General features: G+C 38.5%; 1 protein-coding gene across 2 annotated transcripts in view; it reads right to left on the reverse strand.

The window, feature by feature from the left end:
• The window catches only part of pbrm1 (polybromo 1), a 53,255-nt gene that overhangs the window by 1,096 nt on the left and 28,082 nt on the right, over positions 1-24,077 (reverse strand). Inside the window, exons 19-29 of one of the 2 annotated variants that reach the window (XM_056467722.1) lie at positions 21,598-21,755; positions 21,252-21,506; positions 21,032-21,177; positions 15,881-16,038; positions 14,572-14,755; positions 12,340-12,544; positions 10,344-10,545; positions 7,424-7,489; positions 3,878-4,012; positions 2,288-2,337; positions 1,759-1,972 (exon numbers count right to left, since the gene is read on the reverse strand). In XM_056467722.1, coding sequence (XP_056323697.1) covers positions 1,759-1,972; positions 2,288-2,337; positions 3,878-4,012; positions 7,424-7,489; positions 10,344-10,545; positions 12,340-12,544; positions 14,572-14,755; positions 15,881-16,038; positions 21,032-21,177; positions 21,252-21,506; positions 21,598-21,755 — 1,773 coding nt within the window. The remainder of the gene's footprint in view (positions 1-1,758; positions 1,973-2,287; positions 2,338-3,877; positions 4,013-7,423; positions 7,490-10,343; positions 10,546-12,339; positions 12,545-14,571; positions 14,756-15,880; positions 16,039-21,031; positions 21,178-21,251; positions 21,507-21,597; positions 21,756-24,077) is intronic. The other variant, XM_056467721.1, reaches the window with a different exon arrangement.

The raw sequence follows: 24,077 nt of genomic DNA on the forward strand, positions 1-24,077 counted from the left end.
ATCTTTCTATCCATCCATCCTTCCATCATCCATCTATGGTAATATCTATCAATCAATCCATCCATCCATCCATCCATCCATCCAGGGTAATATCTTTCTATTCATCCATCCATCTATCCATTCATCCTTTCATCCATCCATCTATGGTAATATCTATCCATCTATCCATGGTAATATCTTTCTATCTATCCATCTATCCATCCATCCTTCCATCATTCATCTATGGTAATATCTATCCATTCATCTATGGAAATATCTTTCTATCCATCCTTCCATCCATCCATCTATGGTAATATCTATCTATCTATCCATCCATCCATCCATCCATCCATCCATCCAGGGTAATATCTTTCTATCCATCCATCCATCTATCCTTTCATCCATCCATCTATGGTAATATCTATCCATCTATCCATGGTAATATCTTTCTATTTATCCATCTATCCATCCATCATTCATCTATGATAATATTGATTCATCCATCTATGGTAATATCTTTCCATCCATCCTTTCATCCATCCATCTATGGTAATATCTATCTATCCATCTATCCATGGTAATATCTTTCTATCTATCCATCTATCCATCCATCCTTCCATCATTCATCTATGGTAATATCTATCCATCCATCTATGGAAATATCTTTCTATCCATCCTTCCATCCATCCATCTATGGTAATATCTATCTATCCATCCATCCAGGGTAATTTCTTTCTATCTATCCATCCATCCATCCATCTATCCATCTACCCTTTCATCCATCCATCTATCTATGGTAATATCTATCCATCTATCCATGGTAATATCTTTCTATCTATCCATCTATCCATCCATCATTCATCTATGATAATATTGATTCATCCATCTATGGTAATATCTTTCTATCCATCCTTTCATCCATCCATCTATGGTAATATCTATCTATCCATCTATCCATGGTAATATCTTTCTATCTATCCATCTATCCATCCATCCATCATTCATCTATGGTAATATCTATCCATCCATCTATGGTAATATCTTTCTATCCATCCTTCCATCCATCTATCCATTGTAATATCTTTCTATCTATCCATCTATCCATCCATTCTTCCATCATCCATCTATGGTAATATCTATCCATCCATCTATGGTAATATCTTTCTATCCATCCATCCTTCCATCCATCCATCTATGGTAATATCTATCTATCCATCCATCTATGGTAATATCTATCTATCCATCCATCCATGGTAATATCTTATCATCCATCTATCTATCTGTTCATCCATTCTGTATTATATTTTGTATTATTATTATTATAAATAAATGAAGTTTGTGTACATATTTTGAAAAAATTAGTTGATGGTAGGACTTTAAAATCTTTAATTGAAGTACTTTTAGTGTTAATGAGTATGTGAATTGTGATACTGGCACTATGTATGTTTTGTGTACTTGTATGTCTTAAAAGTATGTATGTTATTTGCTGTATTAATGTTAATTGTATTGCAAAAAGAAAACGCTGTAGCTATTTCTAGTGTAGTTTTATTAGCATCCGTTACCATAATCCAATATATCATTATTGTTTTCTAATATTGTTGAGTAAATGCCAGTAAACATTGTGAAATGTTTCTTGAGCATTAAATCAACCAATAGGAATGATTCTGAAGGATCATGTGACACTGAAGGCTGGAGTAATGATGCTAAAAATGAATCTTTGCCATCATAAGCATAAAGATAAGCATTTCAAAATCAATGCAATTCTTCCATCTCACGTACCAGAGAGTGTTTGGTCCCACTTGCTGACAGTAGTGGAGTCAGCGCTGAGTCCTTCTATATACTTCAGGTAGGCCTCTGAATGCAGCAGCCGCTGGGGTTTGGGTGGAGGAGCCACAAACATGGGGGTGGAGGGCTGTTGGTGAGCTGGCTGACCAACCTGACCCTGTCCTGGGTACGGTGGAGGAGCCTGCTGGCCTGAGTTCATCCCACCCATCTGCAGGAACACACAGATTTACACACACTCCATATACACACCACATCACATTATATCAGACGCTAATCATACTACATTATAGTATAGAATTCGGGCGACACGGTGGCTTAGTGATTAGCACTGTCGCCTCACAGCAAGAAAGTCGCTGGTTCGAGTCTCGGTTGGGCCAGTTGGCATGTCTGTGTGAAGTTTGCGTGTTCTCCCCATGTTAATGTGGGTTTCCAAATTAACAAATGTCCAAATTAACTTGTTAATTAATCATTTAACAAGTTAAATAAAAGCATAAATATGAAAACTCTTTAAAATGAGCTTTACCTGAGTCCCGTAAGCACTTCCTGTTGAACCTGGAGCCATGCCATTCATACCTGTGAATGAAGGACAAGCACACAATGCACATAACACACTGAGGGAGATCCTTCTGTTTCTCTATGTAGATACATAGCTTATGACAGTAGCTTATGGTGTAATCTATGACCTGTAATATTGTAAATAATGTTCAGTTTCTAAGACAAAACAATGATTCGCTTCACAAGACCTCAGTGTATCATCAGGAGCCACGGCTATTGATTTAGAAACATTTATTTTTTATTTTTAATCTAAAAAACTTGTCACTATTCACTGCCATTATATCAATAACCAAGTCACCTACATCTTGGATGACCAGTTTTAATTTTTGGGTGAACTGTCCCATTAATTTTGACTTTGGAAAAGGTGTAAGAACCAACATAAACATTACAAATTCTAAGATGGTTCCTATAGTTTCAATAGTGATTTTTGTCTGAACTGAGGAGTGTTTTTTTTTTTGTTGGTAAACTATCCCTTTAAATTTGACTTTGGAAAAGGTGTAAGAACCATTATACGCATTACAAATTCTATGATGGTTCCTATAGTTTCAATGGTGATTTTTGAGTGAACTGAGAGGTGTGTTAATTTTTTGGGTGAATAATCCCTTTAAATTTGAATTGAGAAAAGGTGTATAAACCATTATAAACATTACAAATTCTATGATGGTTCCTATAGTTTCAATAGTGATTTTTGTCTGAACTGAGGAGTGTTTTTTATTTTTGGGTGAATAATCCCTTTAAATTTGACTTTGGAAAAGGTGTATAAACCATTATGAACATTACAAATTCTATGATGGTTCCTATAGTTTCAATAGTGATTTTTGTCTGAACTGAGGAGTGTTTTTTTATTTTTGTGTGAACTATCCCTTTAAATTTTGACTTTCTATGATGGTTCCTATAGATTCAATAGTGATTTTTGAGTGAACTGATGAGTGTGTTAATTTTTTGGGTGAACTATCCCCTTATATTTGACTTAGGAAAAGGTGTAAGAACCATTATAAAAATTGCAAATTCTATGATGGTTCCTATAGTTTCAATAGGTAAACTATCCCTTTAAATTTGACTTTGGAAAAGGTGTAGGAAGTAAACATTACACATTCTATGATGGTTCCTACTGTATAGTTTGAATTGTGAGTTTTGTGTGAACTATCCCTTTAAATTTGACTTTCTATGATGGTTCCGATAGTTTTAATAGTGATTTTTGTGTGACATGAGGAGTGTTTTTTATTTTTGGGTGAACTATCCCTTTAAATTTGACTTTGGAAAAGGTGTAAGAACCATTATAAACATTACAAATTCTATGATGGTTCCTATAGTTTCAATAGTGATTTTTGTCTGAACTATCCCTTTAAATTTGACTTGAGAAAAGGTGTAAGAAACAATATAAACATTACAAATTCTATGATAATTCCTATAGTTTCAATGGTGATCTTTGGGTGAACTGAGGAGTGTGTTGTGCTCATTGGGCCTATGGTTCAGGTAGCCCCTCTTCATAGGATTGAAAAGGCAGACGAGAAGCAACTGCGCATGTGGATATGTGTAACGGTGAAGTGTTTCTTACCATGAAACGGCATGCCAGGCAAACCCCACGGGAAGTTTAGGGGTAAGGCAGGCAGTCCCATAGGATGTGGAGGCATGTTAATCATGCCAGGCCCCTGACAAGTGAACATGGGTGGCCTGAAACTACCCAGCATGCCTTTGAAATGAGGAAGGCAACAAAACAACACACGCATGCATCAGTAAATCATGCAGTTATGTGAATGAGCTCATGCACTATTTATGAAAAGAAATGAAGACTACTATTAGAGTGTTAATAGATTTTTCATTCACAATGAAACATGAAACTGCTTAATCTGACCTTTAGAAACACATTTCACTGCAGAAGAACTGTGGTAAAGTCTTCATTTACAGTTTTGTTAACCTGTCATAGATAATTTAAATGAGATATATTTGACAGGAAATAGTTAATTGACTAATTTTGACTAATACTTAAAAGTATTAATACTTAAAGCTCTGGTTTCCCCCACTAATACTTGAAGTTTTAGTCCCTCCAAATACAGACACATCATTCATTCATTCATTTTCCTTCGGCTTAGTCCCTTTATTCATCAGATGTCGCCACAGTGGAATGAACCACCAACTTATCCTGCATATGTTTTACACAGCAGACGCCCTTCCAGCTGGACTCACTGGGAAATCACTGGGGAAAGAACATAACTATTATTTTTATTATGTTATTATCAGCATTTATTTATTTACATTTATTATTGATTTATTTTTCTCTGTGTCTATGCTTTTGTTAGCTGTTGTGTAAATGTTTGCTGGACAAACTGAATGAATGAGTTGGATAAAAAACTTTTTTAGTAAGTGGCTTTTACGTTCATATTTTCAGCTTCATTTTAGTGTATATTTTTTTAGTATTTATTATTTTATTTGGTCTTTTTAAAATGATTTCATGTTATTTTTTTTATTTTAATAAATATATTGCTTAGTTTAATCTTTTTTTTCAGCTAGCTTTAACCTTTTCAGCTTTTTTGATGACTGTTTTTATTAGTATAAGTATGTAAAACATTTCAAATAATTTAGTAATACGTTCTTCAAATAAACATCCCTGTACTTCAGCTTTATGAGTTTTGAAATTATTTTAGGGATGCACCAGTGTTTTAATTCTGATCTGAAATTCTACATTTCTCTATTTTATATTTACAAATGTGATATTAAATAAACTTCTCGGCTGGGTCAGTTGGCATTTCTGTGTGGAGTTTGCATGTTCTCCCCGTGTTGGTGTGGGTTTCCTCCGGGTGCTCCACCACATTTCAAACACATGCGCTATAGGTGAATTGAATAAACTAAATTGGCTGTATTGTGTGTGTGTGTGAATGAGTGTGTATGGGTGTTTCCCAGTACTGGGTTTCAGCTGGAAGGGCATCGGCTGTGTAAGACGTATGCTGGATAAGTTGGCGGTTCATTCCGCTGTGGTGACCTCTGATGAATAAAGGGACTGGAGCTGAAGGAAAATGAATGAATGAATGCTGCCAGAGTTTTGGGCATGATAATATATAATGATATACTATTCAATCTGGTCATATGAGAACATTTGTAATCAACATCAATGAAGTTATCGTATATGGTAATTTTTTTTATCTCTTTTAATCTCTAATATGGTAATCGTAATTAAATATGCAATGTCAACAGATAGATATTTGTCACACACTATTCTATTCAGCTTATAATAGCTTAAAATAAATGCATTACTTCAAACAGCCTTTCTAAAAAAAAGTTTAAGGGATAGTTCATCCGAAACTGAAAATTCTGTCATCGTATACACACTGTTCACTTGCTGTCACGAACAAGTTTGAGTTTCTTTTTTTTCTGCCAAACACAAACAAAAGAAGATATTTAGAAACATGTTAGAAACCTGTAACCATTGACTTCCATACTTATTTTTCCTCCAATGAAAGTCAACGAAGGTTTCTAACATTTTTCAAAACATCTTCTTTTGTGTTCAACATTAAAAAGGAAATTCCTATACATTTGAAGTCAAAATTATTCACCGTCCTGTGCTTTTTTTCAATATCAATTATTTCCCAAATAATGTTTAACAGAGCAAGGAATTTTTACAGTATTTCCTATAATATTATATTTACACATATGGTGGTTATTAATTAGTAAATAATATAAATATTACGAACATAAACATTAGGTGAGCAGGTTACATTGTAACCCCGTGTACAACAACACGCTACGTGACGAGATTTGCAGTGATAAGCAATTTGGCTGTTTGCACTAGACGAAACACGACAGAAATTTAAATACAGCCATTCAGAAGCACAAAATAGTGCACTCACTGCACTCCAACGAATCTGCTGAATCACTGATATGAGTCAACGAATCTGCTGAATCACTGATATGAGTCAAAGTTGTAAAGTTTCAAACTATTAATTTTATTTTCAAGATCTGAGGTGAACTATCTGCTGCTGCTTTCAGTAGTATGGTAATAAATGTCACGTAAAATGGCATTCAAACTCACTGTAAGAGCCAGTTATGCATAATTAATTTGTGATGATAATTAAAAAGGTTAAAACACGGTGAAAATAGATATTGAAATATAAAAATAATTCATAGTGATTATATTATCTAAACTGCATAATTCAATAATTAATACAATTTAAAAACTTTTATTTTGGTATTTGTTGCTTCCGACAGTAATACGTCATGATGTCATTACTTTGTACGTATAGGCAGATTGCAGTTATGGACGTTGGAAGCAACACAGTTTTTTGACCGAGCTATATCGAGTCTACTGTAACTTCATAATTTAGTTTGCATTTCTTCAGTAAACCTTTTTTAAAAGAAGATTAGGTCTTACGCGTGTTTTTTCAAATACTGGTTGTTGGAATAGCTGCAAATTGTGGTACATAATGATGTGCACGAAAGGTGTGCCACTACACTCGCATTATTAGCATTTAACACTGAATAAAGCACATGAGGTGTACCTGAGGTGATCATTTTCAGTTTTACAACACGAGTTAAATCAGCCTCTAGGCTTGATAGTCAGACTCGCTCCTGTTGGTCCTCAATCTGGCAACCTGCGCTTGAGTATGTTTTAATCCAGGAGTGCAATACCTAGTTTAACCACTGGGTGTCAAACTTACATACTGCACCTTCAAGCCTTTAAATGTCACTTTAAACAGAAACTGGGGGAAAAATATACAAGGGGGGGGGGTTAATAATTCTGACTTCAACTGTCGGTTTGTACCCACTTAAGGGTGAGTAAATAATGAGCACATATCCATTTTTGGGTGAACTATCCCTTAAACAACATCCATGTGTGAAAAGGGGTTAGTGAAGTTGTACAGTTCATGCAGTAACTCCCTGATGGATGACGAGAGTACGATGTGTTGAAATCACACTCAGAGTTTTGGAAAGACAGAACGTGTGATTTGCATACAGGATGGAGAAAGCAGAGATATGAGTGTGTCAGCAGTTGTTCTTCTCATTGCAGCTCTGAGTGTCCAGCACACCTGAGAGGGGTTACCTGCCATAGGAACCACCCCCATGGGGGTCGGAGGAGAAACTACACCCATGAGCGGCCCTGCTGGAGTACCTGCTCTGGGGGAGCCCTGGTGCGCTCTGTCCCGCTCCTGCTGCTCCGCCACTTTAGCTGCTCGCTCTGAATGACAAGACAAAACAACAAATCAATAAGCAGGAGACACGGAATCATGCAGATTAGTGTCCATTAAGGGCATTTTAGTAAGTAAAGGCGTATTCACACTAGGTAAAGATGCCTTGAACTGTGCTGAAGCGCGCTTGTCCCCCTTTCCCTCTCCCCTGACGGCCTGCACTCAACACTGCATTTTGCCTTCCGAGCCCGAGCACGCTTACGTCACCGATGATGCGACTGTTTAGTTTAACAGAAGAGAAGCGCTCTCGCTCAGCACAGTGGAGATTTCTTTAGTTATATTGTTTTAGTCGTTTGGGATGCAGCGACACGCAGTCAAATATTTTGCCGAACAGATACACCACTTTTGACGTTCATAAATTATTATAAAAGTCCTCGTGCTGCCGGTATTAGGAGGTTTGCTGAATGTGCAGCTGATGTGCAGTGAGGGATTTTTTGTCTTTAATAAATTATGACAGTTTGTGTTCATTGAACAGTAAAGGCCTGTGCACACCGAGACGTTTTTTGCTCGCGTTTTCCGTCGACGTTTAACGCCTCGTGACTAAATAAAGGCCGCCAATGTGATCGTGCACACCTACGCGCAAAACGCCAAGCGTAAAAGCGTCATTTTTAAAGAAAGGCCTCAAGGCCTGTGCACACTGAGATGTTTGCTCGCGTTTTCCGTCAATGTTTAACGCCTCGTGACTAAATAAAGGCCGCCACTGTGATTGTGCACGCGCAAAACGGCAGGCATAAAAGCGTCATTTTTGAAGAAAAGCCTCATGCTCATTTTTTGTTTAGATGCGACACCACAAAACCTCCTCCAATCAGATTGGCACTTTTGTTTACGTGCATGGAGCTGCTGACATTACAGTAAACAGCAGTTGGAGGCGCTCAAGCGCAAAACTGTCAATGTGAGCACACATTGAAGAAGATGCCCAGAGGCGATATGAACGTGGAGCTGCTTATTGCACTGGTGAACAATAATCATTTCTTCATCGCTAGAGCTGGAGATGCTGCTTGAACCATCCATGTTTGTTCGAGTCATCAGTAACTTTATCAACAAGCGTGTCAACTTCTTCTCTTCCTCTTCTTCTGTGTTATAAGCGGGGTGTCAGAAGCTTAAAGTTGTGTAGCGCCATCTAACGTCAAGGAGTGATTCTGCATACTCTTCTGCTTGACGCCAGTAAAAATCGCTTGGGTTTGAATGTGGAAAAATGTCTCGTAAAACACTGACGATAAACACAAACTAAAAGCGCCCCGTTGTGTACGAGCCTTCAGAATGATTTATAAATCTATATGAAACAGTCCCTTAAAAGTGACGTCACGTCTTCAGTTTCGGGCTCAGGCACGCTTTGCACTCACACTAGAAGCGTACTATGTTAAAGCTCAACCGAACACCTCTTCCAACCGGGCCAGGGCCAGCCAACTGAAGCGCACCTGGGCCTGATTCGGAACACTCACACTAGTCAAACGAACGGGGAAACGTGCCTGGGCACAGTTTGGATAGCATAGTGTGATTATACCCTAAGGCTAAAACTATGAAACCTTTTCACAAGACAGTCATTTAGCAGTCATCAGCATCTTAGATTCTTGAAAGTTTTTAATATTTTGATTTAAAAAATAAAATGTGTTGAATTCAATACTGGTGATCTTCAAATGCGGTTTCTGAAATATTGCTAAAAAGTGCATTATTTGTCAGTGTTATTGTAAAAGATTTAAATGTAATGTCTCAGTTTTTCATTCTGTTTTTGAAAGCAGCACAGTACAATTGTTCAGGGCTGGACTGGGACGAAAAAATCAGCCCTGGCATTTGGGCCAGAGCGGCCCACTATATACAATCAAAATGCTCCCCATCTTTGCATGCCCTTGAATATGTTTACCAACTCTTATTCTATAAAAGCACAAAACCATATAAAGTAAATAATGAGAGTTGACAAATTAAAAATGTAAAAAATTAATTTATTATTATAATAAAATTATAATCCACGCTGGAAGTCCATCTTGTGTGTGCCTGTGTGTTTTGAGCGAGCCTATATTAAATAATGAACACAACAAAAACTGCCTGCTGATGCACATATAATTAATGTCGATTAACAAAATAAAGTTAAATAATAAAAGTAATCTTTCAGAGACCTGTTTTAACTCAACAGTGAAACATAAAACATAGCTTAAAGATTTTATATAGTCAATCAAATGAACTTAAACGATAAAAAAATGCAACAAATATTTATTTGGGCCCTACAAAACCAAATTTAAAAGATTTAATATTAGTTTTCCTCAAGTTGCACACTAGTTTGATCATGTATAATTATCATTATAACTATATTATATAAATATAATCATAACTACATCACGCTGACAATCAAAAACAAAATTACAAGATATCACAGGCGATTGTCTTCTGACATAGTGCACCTATAAAAACATGAATGACAAGGAATGAATAGAGCATACAGTTCGTTAGGGATCTATAAATTTGTAAAGAACCAATGGGCTGTGGATTAAGTCACATGGGCCGGTCTGTCCGAGAAACATCTTACTTTTAGGGCAACACAGATCACAGCAACGTCAATTAATTAGGCAGAAAAGAAAACAGGCTGCTAAGCGTTTTATGGGCAGATCAGATCATAAGAAGATGATCAGCCCAGCGGGAAACTACCCGGTCTGTCAGATGCCCAGTTCGCCCCTGCAATTGTTAAAATAACACCATAAACTAATTTAATTTCTAATTAAATTCAAGCACTTCCAAAGGACTTATGTTTGTTTTTAAATACTTTCCAGGCCTTTAATCAATATGTCTGAAATTCAAGTACTTTGAAAACGCGTGGGAACCCTGCATTTGGGATGTAGTGCAAGACTGTACCTTCATATTCAGCTTTCTTCGTGGCCTCCAGGTTCCTCCACTCGGTGCCCACCAGTCGGCTGAGCTCCCCGAAGGAGAAGTCTGGGTGCTGGGCCTTGATGACGGCTCTCATCTCACTGCTGAAGAGGATGTAGCCACTCATGTTGATCTTCCTCTTCGCACCCTCCTTCTTCGACAGACCCTTAATCGATTTTGGCACAGACTGTTGGCAAAATGAGATTTTTCAGGTGCATAGTGTAAAAATAAACTAATATTCATCACCATAATTCTGCAGCTGACTGATTACATTAAGAGTTACAAATATTTTTTGTTGTGGTATTGCATTTGCTATGTTTAAAGGGCACCTATGATGCAAAATCAACTTTTGAAGGCTGTTTAAACAGAACTGTGTGTAGGTATAGTGTGTCCACTGTCATATTAGTGTGATAGAAACACAACAAGTCTCTTTTTTAAAATGTACTGACGTTAAAATAGGATCCAAATCCCAATGGTTTTGATGCCCACCGCAGCAAGACGTAGGAGTGCAGTTTTATCTGCCCACCGAATTCATTAATAGGAGCATTACAACTATCAACCATAGTAACTAGTGTTGTCACGATACTGAAATTCGGTACCAATCCCGCAAATTGGCCGTGAAGGTCATCCGTTCACCGAACTCACCACTGTTTACTGAGTGTAATCACAGATACTGGATACTGGAGCGTTTTAAAGCCATGAAGATCAGTCGATTCATCAGCAGATCGCTCGTATGTCAGCTTATAAACAGACTAGCTGATCTTCATGGCTTTAAAACGCTCCAGTGTCCCTGTGTCTGTAGTTACACTCAGCAAACAGTGGTGAGTTCAGTGAACAGATGACCTTCATGGCCAATCACAGTCATTTCTGGTGAACACAATGGCGAATCAGCGCTGTTTAAGAATGCGCTCAACAGCACTCAAATGTTAGTGGGAAATAGATGTTTTTAAAATCTCAGTACTGATTGGTATCGAATTCCGGTATCGTGACAACACTAATAGTAATGTATATAAACATGTCCACAGAACAGGATTTGCAAAGAAACTGGGATTAAAAGATCTGTTCCAACTTTCTGTGATCAGCTGCACTTCATTCATACAAGTTTAAAACGTTTTTAAAAGAGTGCATGATTACCCCATCTTCATTTTTTAAATTCCTTTATTAATTAGCTTTTTTTTCCCTTTTTTTTTGTTTGTGGGGTTATAATACCTCTGTTATAAAGGTTATTTGAGTTACTGTTGCCTTTCTATCAGCTGGAACCAGTCTGGCCATTCTCCCTTGGCATCACCATGGCATTTGTGCCTACAGAACAGCCGCTCACTGGATATTTTCTCTTTTTCGGACCATTCTCTGTAAAACCTAGAGATGGTTATGTGTGATAATCCCAGTAGATCAGCAGTTTCTGAAATACTCAGACCAGCCATGACACATTCAAAGTCAATGAAATCCCCTTTCTTCCCCATTAGGACACTCCGTTTGAACTGCAGCAGATCGTCTTCACCATGTCGACATGCCTAAATGCATTGAGTTGCTGCCGTGTGATTGGCTGATCAGAAATTTGTGTTATTGAGCAGTTGGACAGGTGTACCTAATAAAGTGGCCGGTGAGTGTATGCATTCTTGTATGTATTGTATCATCTTTGCATCAAATTACAAAAAAAACAAATTACCGCTTTTGCAATTGTGTTAGTAAAGCAGAGTGTATGGAACAGTAAATTTAACATTTGACAATAGTCTCACACATTTTTTTTCCTTTTTCTGAAAGTCTTGATAAAACCATTATGGAGCTTTTCTTTTATTATTTAAGCAAATAGGATTGTAAAAAAATTATCTGTTGTACTCTCCCATTCACTGTGCTCTAAGAGTACCAACTATGATGACTTCCGATACTGAGAAACCCGGAATTGTGAAAAGGGTCTATCCAAACCTAAAATTTCTTTTGCTCTCAAATAAACAACGATTTCCATTCAACGTCAAATGACCTGCTGTGGAGCGTAATGCAGCATGTCCATGTCTCCGCTCAGCTGCGTCTGTAACTGCGGCATACAGTGAGCATCAGACCCGTCTCCATCATCATCACCCAAGTCATCCAGCTCTTCATCCGTCATGTCCGCAAACTTGGCCTCCAACTCTTCAATCTTCTTATCCAGCAGTGGAGACGGCTCCTTCTGAGGCACGATAAGCTTTCTGATGAATATAGCCAAAAATATCAGTAAAAAGATCTCATTCTGCAACATAAAAAACATGATTATCAGTGTACAGTGGGGGAAATAAGTATTGAACACGTCACCATTTTGATTTTCTTCAGAAAACATAGTTCTAAAGGTGCTGTTGACTTAAAATTTTCCCCAGATGTTGGTAACAACCAAAGAAATCCATATATGCAAAGAAAACTAAACAGATTAGTTTACAAATTAAGTTATGCGTAATAAAATTAAATGATGCAGGAAAAAAGTATTGAACACATGAAGAAAGGAAGGTGTAGAAAGGCAGGGAAAGCCCAGACAGCAGCTATTAATATTTCACTAGATATTTTTAAAGATACTAGTATTCAGCTTAAAGTGCAATTAACGAAGTTGTTTAGGCAAGTTAGGGTAATTAGGCATATCATTGTATAATGATGGTATGTTCTGTAGACAATCGAAAACAAATATTGCTTAAGAGGGCTAATTGTTGTGAATTGTAGATGTGCAGACGGGTAGTTCCAAATGCAGCTTTATTTTAGAATGGTCAGGCAGGAAGGAGTTGAAAAGCAGAATATACAGTGCAGTAGACAGTTCAAGAGCGTAATCCAAAAACAGGCAAAAGGTTTAGGTTAGGGATGGCTAGTTTCAACACAGTGTCGAGATCCCGAAGCGCAAGTGTTTCGAAACGCTGCACTGAAGCATGATCTGAAACCCTAGGTCATGTGACTAAGGTGATTCAAAACACACAGGTCACGTGATTATAGCGATTCAAATCATCGATCATTTCAGAAGCGTTTCGAGACCTGGCGAATCTGCATTTGACTGACAGGGTCAGAATAAATCTCTGTCTCATATAGCCTAGTGGACTGTGCATGTGCACATTATTATTGTGCTGCATATGGCTTTTGGGTTCGAATCCAGATATTTTTACAGTACTGTGATGGTTGGCTTTAGGGTTGGTGTAGACATTACTAAAATACAATATATAGGAAATGTAATGACTAATATAAATAATTCTCATTACCTTCCGGCCGCAATCGTATCTGATCTAGCAACAAGCCTGTTTTATGACCAAAACGAGACATATTTTTTCACAAATGTTCATTGGGATGTCAGACTAATGTTAAAAGAAAACACGTTACAAAAACAGAGCATTTAAAAACTAACATCTATAGCTGCATCACTCTTGGTTCGAAGCCATTATCTCTGTATGCTAGTCAGGAACTCTCATCGCTTCACTAAATCACTTGAAGCGTCAACTCTACAATACCTCAATTTGCTTAACTGCTTCTTTGCTGAAGCTGTTCCAGTACTAAACATAAAGAATGACCACTAGGTGTTGCTGTAGAGTGGGGTTTCGAAGCTTCGACACATTTGCTTCGACTGTTTCAGTGTATCATGAAGCCTCGCTCTGGCCACCACTAGTTCAGAGCAGGCAGTAAAGAATCAAAACACGATAAACCGCCCAAGGTCAAAAACACGGGAAACAAGAAACAAGGAAAAACGCTTTGAATTGAATGCAACAGCTTAACAATACTCAGCAATGTGTGTTTGAAACTAAGGGGTTTAAATAGGCCAGGTAATCAATCAAGATGTGTTTCATGTGTGTATGTGTGTGTGTGTCCAAATTACAATCAGCTGTGGCAGGAGTGATTGGTGCAATTACTTCTGGGATTTGTAGTTCGGCAGGACTATAGGAAGTAATAAACACCGCTGGCGATCACAGCAAACTACAGCAAGTAATCCCCAGCAGAGACTACACCGCTGGTGATCACAACACTAATAATATTGACCCTAAAATGATTTAAAATATATATAAATTGTTTTTATCCTAGCCAAAATAAAACAAATAAGACGTTCCCCAGAAGAAAAAATATTAAAGGAAATACCGTGAACAATTTCTTGTTCTGTTAAACGTCACTTGGGAAATATTTGAAAAAGAAAACAAAAATTCACAGGAGGGCTAATACGTTTGACTTCAACTGTAAAGAAACTACTACTGCTACTTATGAAGATGAAGTGACACACCTGAAGTAATAGATTTCATCTTCCACTACTTTGGCGGACAGAGAGAAACGCTTCAGCCCTTTAAACTTCTTCATTTGCTTCTCGCTCTCCATGTAGCGGCTCTCACACAGCAACACATCCTCCTCCGGCATCTCAGTCGGCCGGCATGACAGGAAATCTTTGAAAGAAGACACTGTACACTTCCCTGAGGAAAAAGAAGAGCAGTCCACAAAAGATTTAATCAGGAAAATGAACAAATCACTGTATGTAATAGTAGTTCTTTCATTGTCAATAACCGAGTTTAGAGTTAATATCCTTCAGTCAGTAGCTGAGTCACATTTCTACAGTTCAATTTCAAGTGGTTTATTTTATTTTCAAGATCTGACGTGAACTCTCTACAACTGCTTTCAGTAGTATGGCAATAAATGTCATGTGAAATGGCATTCAGACTCACATCATTAGCATTTGACACTGAATAAAGCACATGAGGTGTACCCGAGCTGATCATTGTCAGTTTATCCTGTTGAGAAATTGAAGCAGTTTCTAAAATATAAATTTCAGGTGTTTTTTGGGACGAAAACTCCTTTTAATATAGAAAATATTTCTTTATTTACAACATGACTTGAATCAGCCTTTAGGTATACTCTGATGCTACTTAATGCTGAATATTCCTTTTGTTAATAGTGCTGATGTTTATGTTGTAAAACAATACATAAATAATAAAAAAAAGCTAAGATGGAAACACATTTACCACATAAAATCTAGCAGGCTCATCAAAAAATACATGCGATTTTGATTTAACAGATCATGTGATCAAAAAATGAGTACAATGGGAGGGCGGTAATAGACCAACCATCATTTCAAGCACATTGTAAAACATCTAAAATGTTGTTCATTTCTGAAATCCCTCAGCCAAAGTCTGTCATCACAGTGGTTCAGTATTATTATTGTATTATTGTTATTATTATAACCTCCAGAACTGTTTTGAGCATCTGCGCACCCAAAGAGCATCTCACGCCTCCAAAATTCCTTGCGTTTCATCTTCTGAGGTGCAAGGAATTTATTATATAAGAAAAAAGGCCCACATTAGCTTCTCCTATTGCAGCAAATGTCATTTTTCTTTTTGATATTTGCCACCAGTTCATCAGAAACTGGCAATTTAGTTGTCTTTGACTTATTGGATGGCAACGCTGCTTTATTCGTTAATGTTTTATGCGATATTCCATAAGTCTAATTCGCATCTTTGGATATAAACAGCTGTTATTCTTGAAAGCGCTCAGGCATGCAATTGTAATGATGGAAACTTCGCGTTGAGGCCAGACAGAAATACCTCCGATACAGGTCATAGGGCACGATTCTTCCAGGTTACTGAGAAACACTTCCTTCTTGTAGAACATCTTGGTTGGTTCGTGCTCGGTCTCCTCGGGATGAATAAAGATGGGCCCGAAAAAATAGGCAGCTCCGTCTCGCACCCACATCTTCTCTATCCTATTACAACACAAATATATTTACATTTCCGGTCTATTACACACAGGAAGTTATACATTTAACAGATTTAGCACAGATGGCTGCAATCTGACAGGAATAGTACTAATAATAATAACCAAAAGGGATTAGGCACATCAGTGACACCAAATGATTGGGCCTTCTTCAAAACTTGCAACCAAATACAATGTTCAATACTTCAGAAAACAAGTAGTAGACCATTTTGAGGGATGTAAACAAACAGTGAAGAAACAGGAAGTTGTAATAACTCATGCAAGCAATATCCCATCTGCCTCAATAACCACATGTTGGATACGTCCTGAGGGGTATTGCTGAAAAAAATAATTAACAAAACCAGTTCTCGGCGTAATGTGAGAGCGTGTGGGTGTTTCACAGCACTGGGGGTTGTATTCTCAGTGCTGGGTTGCTGCTGGAGGGGCATCTGCAGTGTAACACAATTGCCAGAGTATTTGGCGGTTCATTCCACCGTGGTGATCCCTGATAAACAGGAAATAAGTCAGTGAGTTTTAGGTGTAACGTGCATTATACCAGTCAGAGTCTCATCTCCCATTTAATTTAAGAATGAGTCAGGTCGTGCCATTGGTGGATTTCCTATTTGCATGGTGGACTTTGTGTGAGGAAACAGATCTCCAAATAGCCAAAGTCATTCATCATATTTTTGATACATGCAATTTGTTAAGAATTCACCATGTATGGCCGTCAGAGGAAAGTTGATTTGATTGTTTGCATTACTGTGACATTGAGTGATGGACAAAGTAAGTTTGGTGAAACTTGCTCTATTATGCTGTTATGTTGTGAATGAAACAAGGTTAAGGCCCAATCCCAATTCTATTTTTGAACTCCATCCCCTTCCTTTCCCTATTGGCCCTTGAGAGTGTGAAGGGGAAGGGCTTCAAAATGTACTCCTATGAAATGGGACAGCACTACAACACCAGCAAACGTCATCATATGTCATCATGAGCTCTTGCTTCAAATGAGATCAGACGATGGCGACTGCTGTATTTATTCCAGTTGGTATTTATCTTCAGGAAATAACTGAAGGCATATATTAGGTTATCATAACGATATAATGTGGCGATAAGCTCGTAACTGTACTGTGCATTTACACAGTGGCCATATTCATCTATGTAAACACATCAAAATCAACAATAACATTACAGCAGATACTGTACAAAGCTCATTTCCAGCCACTAGAATTTTCTGACAGGGTATTCCAGTGTCATCGAGTGTCAGAATGTTGTGGGACTGCTATACGGGGGTTATGATTATAGATTATAGATCGTGAAATTTAACGGTTTTTATTTTAGCGGTAGTTTTTTTAAAGCATGACGGTAAAACACAAACGCGGTTCTGAATGTACTAAAACATGTGCTTGTTTGTTGTAAAAATTCGTAATAATGAGAAAAAAATACTCATTTGTTCATCTCCTGACTTCCGTGTGCTGCCATGCTGTTGTTGTAGCTGATGTATACAGGGAATTTTTTTGGGAAATTTCAGGGCTATACAATTAGTTTGTCATAGGGGCCGGTTCATGAAAAGCATCCCAAATGAAGGGCCGGAGAGATATGACCTGCAACATGAGTGATGACACAACTGCATATAAGAGCCCATATGTTGTATTTTTGCTCTTTAAGACACCCACGTTGGCTTTTTCTACATTAAAATGTTAATATATTGTATTTTGAAACTACATAATATCACTGCATTTTACAATAGACTTTTTTTTTTTACAAACATTCAAATGTTGAAGAATGTTTAGAGTAGTTAATCCGGTGTGTGTGCGTATTAGCCTCGGTGTACAAGCTTGGAACTTTAAAGGGCACCTATGGTAAAAAATCTACTTTTCAAGCTGTTTGGACAGCCATATGTGCATGTATGGTGTATAGACCGTCATATTGGGGTGATATAAGCACACCCAGTGTTTTTTTTTTCCATTTAACAACATAAAAACGGTGGACCATTTGGAGCGGTTTTCAGACCGACCGCAACTTTACGTAGGAGTGCGGTCCCCCCGCCCACCAATATTGATTGACAGGCGCGTCATCATATCCTCAGTTTGTTGATTCACGTCCGCCATTTTCATATCTTTAGGTAGGTTTGCAAACATGTGTACTTCTCATCGAGTCTACCTTATACTTCAGCCGTTTGCATTTCTCGCGATCCCAGAAGCTCCCTGTGATCTTAACTAGCATGCGTTTTAGAATTCTAAACATAGGTTTCTATCAGGGTACACTCAAGTCGACGGCTGGGCGCCGCGGACCGCTGCAGAAACCTATGTTTAGAATTCAAAAATGCGTGGCACGACGATTCGGGACACTTCATGTTTCTGCTGCGCCACAGAGAGTGTCTGGTGTGCCGTGTCGCGGCTTCGAGCGGCGCATCCGGTGCCTCAGTCAAAGTTAATTCAGTGTGCGTGGTTATTAGTTTCTGTGTACAAGCTCGGCACTTGAAACTAGCACACAGTTGGCTGTAAAACTGTACAAAGACACATATGATTTTGTACTCTCTGCTTGGTCTGTGTCAGAGTGGTACATGTACGACTGAATGGTGATCCTCTCACTCCAGCTCCCTTCTCCGTCTGCCTGTCAGACTCTGTTGCAAACGCAGAGCGGGTGAGCTCATGGCCCCGCCCCCTTGTTACGGTGGCGGGAAGCCGAAACTAATCTACATGTGAAGCAACACACCCATAAATCAGCGAACTGTGGACACGCCCCCAACATGACACTTTTTAACACATTATAATAAAAAATCTGAATTGTGTTTTCAACTGAACCTAAACTGGCACACTCAGAAGAACCATAATATTAATATTCAATCATAAAAAAGAGGTCAACTATGGGCCCTTTAAACTAGCGCACAGTTGGCAACTTGGCATAACTTTGTTTAATTGCAGCAGTTTCGTTTCGTTCCGTGCAACAGAAATGCGGCTTAGAGAAGACTTTGCGATTAATTAACTGTGACGAATTAAAGCGCAGTTAATAGTGAAATCGGCTAATCGTTGCATCCCTATTAACAATATCAGTGCATTCTACAAAAGGCCTTTTCTACAAATATATCCAAATGTTTTCAGCTGCTCGCGCCACTCGCTTTATGGTGACTCATGCTCTGTGCAGCCTTCAACTGCAGCATGTGCTGTATTGAACAGAGGCATGCCACTTCATAACTATAGCGGCCGTTTTTCGACTGAACTAAATTTATTTTTTATTGTCTTGGTCACACTGTTTGGAGGGCCGGAACGAATTGCCTCGGGGGCCGGGTTCGGCCCGCGGGCCGCCACTTGAATAGCCCTGCCCTACGCCTTCAACCTAAATAGAATTGGGACACCCCTACCAATTCGCGTGAACGCGCAAAAAGAGGGGTAGGGATAAGGGAAAGGGCTCAGAGATAGAATTGGGATTGGGCCTAATTCTTTTTATTACCACAATCTGTTTATTGCATGCAAAATGTGCTTTGTAATATGAGACTCTGATCCTTGGAAGTGTAAAAAGCAACCCAGGCTCATTCTGAAAACGTAGTCCCTTGGACGTTTCTGGAGACCGCGAAATACGTACCCGGGGGTACGTACGGCTGCATTTCATTTTTTTAAGCGAACGCTGCGGCGGCGGTGTGACGTCGTTCCTTGTGGCGCTTGCCGGCCGGCCGCTCGCCTCCGTGTGGAGGGCTTTCCCGCTGCAACCAGTTTGTCTGGTTAGCTCTTCGTGTACTTTGGCGGACTCGAGGTGCAGAGAGGGGCTGACCACGACGACGACGACCGGGTTCGAGTCTGGGGAAGAGCAGTTCCAGAAATCAGGTGAGAAAACAAAAACAAAATCCAAAAAAATCAAGCGAACAAGTTCATCACAGGGTGAGAATGTGGTCAAAATCTGAAAACGTGGTAAAAAATAGACAAGCGCTTTTCTTTTTCTGGACGGCTTTTGTGAATCGTTGTTGGTTGGGTTTAGGGACGGAGGAGGGTGGGTCAGCCGATTGGCCGGTCACACGGTCAATCATTCTGTCATCCAGGCAGACAGGCAGAAGGTCGTTCGACAGCGGCCTCTAGCGGGATTACGCGAGAATGGCGCGGGAAAAAGCGTGCACAGCGGCCTCTCGTGGATTCGCGAAAACAAAAACTGCAAAAATACGTACCTCCCGGGACATTTTTCGCGGCCTCCAGAAACGTCCATGGGACTACGTTCTAAGAATGAGCCTGGGTTGGTAAAATGACGATCATTATCATTTGTATTAGCAAAGGAATATTTAATATTTGATATTCTTGTATACTGAGCTATATGTCAGTTAAAGTGTTTATTTGAGATAAGAACATTTCTGTGATTTAATTAGTAATTATTTAGTAATTTAGTAATTCGTGAAGGCTGTTCTCTAATCGGAACCCTGAGGCAGTTAGCAAGCACTGGTCCAGTAATTAATGCCTAATCGTAAAATAATGGCTATCTATAATGACATGTAGGCATTGATATATTTATGCAGACAATACTAATCTTTTGCATTTTAATCCTTTCATTTTACATATTGAAAGATTTAGGTTTGTGTGCTGCTGCACATCCCTGTGTGTGTAATAAGCAACATGTTTGAATGTTGTGGACCTGCTTATCAATAACACACTCTATAAATAACACAAAAAAACTCTGCGTCATTGACTTTAGAGCAGCTTTTAGTTGGTCACTGGCGCAGCCTATTTTAGTTGCCTCTAAATATCAACACACCAACAATGCACCTTAACACACCTCCTACACACCTGGGTGCACAAATGGCTGCAAATGCATCTGTTCATTAAACAAAATTGTGCAGGATGTGAAAATGATATCTGCACCAGATAAACATTTGCATTGCATAGCACTCAAAGGACACACAGGATCCAAAGTGTGACCCAACATTCTACTAAACATCTAGTTTGGTCATCCTAGCATTATATATATGTTGTTTCGAACAATAGGACCAACACTTTTATTGACTGGTTTCGTCTCTGGTACTCTACCTGCCCACGCGGTTACGTACGAGCCCATGAGAGCGAATGTAGACACAATCTCCCACTTTCAGCCAGATGTTGTTGTAGCAGAGCTGCTCATAATACTGGCACCCCGGCTCTCCATTATTCACCTCCAAAGTGATGTCCTCTTTCTCCTGATGACACAAATTGACAATCAAGCAGTTTATATCAATAAGTTTCATATACTTTATTTCAATATATGTCTTACCTTTTCAATCACGGATGGTAAAGCCTTGTCGTCTTCGGTGACTTCAGGAGGCTTTTCACTTTCCTGTTTGGGTGCAAACATGGAGGCCACGCGAACCACCGGCAAAGGCACTTCACGAGGAACAAACTTCACCGAGCTCAGCGGCATCGTCCACATCTTGATCTTTTTGAAGGACTTGGTTTTAGCAGAATAACGAGACTCGCAGACGAAAACATCTTCAGGTCGAAAGCTGTCAGGCTGAAGTTTGAAATACTCCTGAATATGAAAAAAAAATTATTAATATTGCTGTTGTTTAACAGATATGTAATAATTATGCTAATTTGTTATGCAGTTTGAGTGATTTTACCTTCACAAACATGACGACGCATTTGCCCAGGATTTTACTGACGGGGATTTTGTTGTAATAGTCGCTTTTGAAAACTTCTTTCTCGAGGAACTTGCGAGTAGCGAGATGAAATGTTTCATTGGGTCTGTAGAACCAGCAGCCATAAAGCCAGTTCTCTCCTTCATGGAAACACAGATACACACAGTTTAATACGCTACAGTATTCTTCAAAACGTTTGAGGTCAGTAAGATAATTCACCAGAAAATAATTCCCTCACGCATTTATTCTCCCTCATTTGGTTTGAAACTTTTATGAGATTCTTTCTCATCAACTCAACTGTTTTGAACAAATGGTGAGTGATTAATTTTAATTTGTGGGTGAATTATCCATTTAAAATGTAAATCATTTCAAATAATTTTGATTTATCATCACAGGGACTACACTGCCAGCCATTGAGGACATCCAGAAGAAACACTGTCTGCGCAGAGCACGCAGTATTCTTAAGGACACCTCTCACCCTGCACACAGACTGTTTTCTCTCCTGCCTTCCGGCAGGCGCTTCAGGCTCCCCGGACAAAAACCAGCAGACTGAGGAACAGCTTTTTCCCCAGAGCTGTCTCCCTTTTGAACTCTGCCCCTCACTGACTCTTTTGCCCCCCCAATACACCCCCCACACTCCTCTAACTTATACTCCTCACAATCACTGCACTATTTAACATTTGCACATTTAAAGTTTGCACATATTCATTGCACTGATTCACTTATCTGAACTGTACACACCCACTTCACATGGACATTTGTAATTATGTTTATCTATCTGCCACTCCTGATTATTAATAGCATCCTGTACATATATTCAATTATTGTAAATCTGTTCATAGCTAATACAACCTGTATATAATGTTCATAGTACATCCATCTGTAAATATTACCATAGTTTTTCTATAACTGCACTTTATAACTTATACCTGTATCCTGCACTTGCTGCTATTGCACTGCTGGTTAGACCGAAACTGCATTTCGTTGCCTTGTACTTGTACATGTGTAATGACAATAAAGTTGAATCTAATCTAATCTAAAATCTAATGTAATTAATTACTGTAAATAGTCCGCATCATTACTCCAGTCTTCAGTGTAACACGATCCTTCTTAAATTGATCTAATGCTGATTTTCTGCTCAAGAAATCAAGTTATTTTTCTGAAAAAAATGTGATACTTTTTAAGAGTAAACAATGTATGCTATTTCATATTTAAATGTTAGATGTTAATCACGTTTTGGTGTCTGCATCACATTATAAAAGTTCAGTGTCTAAAATAAAGTTCCATTGTCATTCATTTTAGAAGCTGTATATAAAACTGATTGTAACCTGTACTTGTTAAAATATATTAATTTGAATGAGTGATCAAAATGCGAGGCAGTGGCGCAGTAGGTAGTGCACTGGTCACTGGTTCGAGCCTCTGCTGGGTTAGTTGGCGTTTCTGTGTGGAGTTTGCATGTTCTCCCTGCGTTCGCGTGGGTTTCCTCCGGGTGCTCTGGTTTCCCCCACAGGTCAAAGACATGCGGTACAGGTGAATTGGGAAGGCTAAATTGTCTGTAGTGTACATGTGCTGGACATGTACACATGTGCTGGATAAGTTGGCGGTTCATTCCGCTGTGGCAACCCCAGATTAATAAAGGGACTAAGCCGAAAAGAAAATGAATGAATGAATGAAGTGATCAAAATGTGACAAATGGCTAAAACCTATGCCTGACAGACTTTATTTACACTAAATTTAAAGGCGCAGTGTGTAATTATTGCTTATTCATAACAAACAAATGACATTGTGACTGAGTGTGAAATCGTGGGAGTTGTGGTCTTCATTACATCCTATAGGACTGAACTATAGGCAGAAATCATGTTCATAAATGACTTAAAGCAGAATAAAGCGTGATGCACAAGGGGTTTTACAACCTGTCTTTACATCTGTTATCTTTACATAAGTCGTTTACATCTGTTCTGCTATATTGCTGGTTTTAACTTTAAAAAAATGCTGCTATTTATTTAAAAAGAACTCAACCAACACAATTCTTGAGTTGTTTTTTGATACAACTTAATTGTTTTGTTCACTCAACTTAAAATTGTAAAAACCATTAAGTTCACTTAATCGATTAGCATTGGGACGACATTAAGGGATTGTGTGAAACCCAGCATTTTGTTTACACAGTGTGTGCAGTCTAATAAAACACACAACATGTTAAAGCCTCGCTGCGGTTTCCGTGCTTTCTAGAAACCAAACCAGAAATCGAGAGTGTGTAATGTCATTAGCATGAACACACAGCACACACTCCATCTCACTAGTCAAAATTGATGATTTCTCTTGATTTAAAAACTTAATAAAACATTTAGGATAAGATAAGTACCCCTTTTTTTAGATATTTGAATTTTTTTTTTTTTGGGGGGGGGGGGGGGGGGGGGGATATTTTAATAACAAAATCTTCATCATATTGTGCCTTTGAATGT

The sequence above is a fragment of the Danio aesculapii genome, chromosome 11, assembly GCF_903798145.1.
Source record: "Danio aesculapii chromosome 11, fDanAes4.1, whole genome shotgun sequence".
NCBI classification, from domain to species: Eukaryota; Metazoa; Chordata; class Actinopteri; order Cypriniformes; family Danionidae; genus Danio; species Danio aesculapii.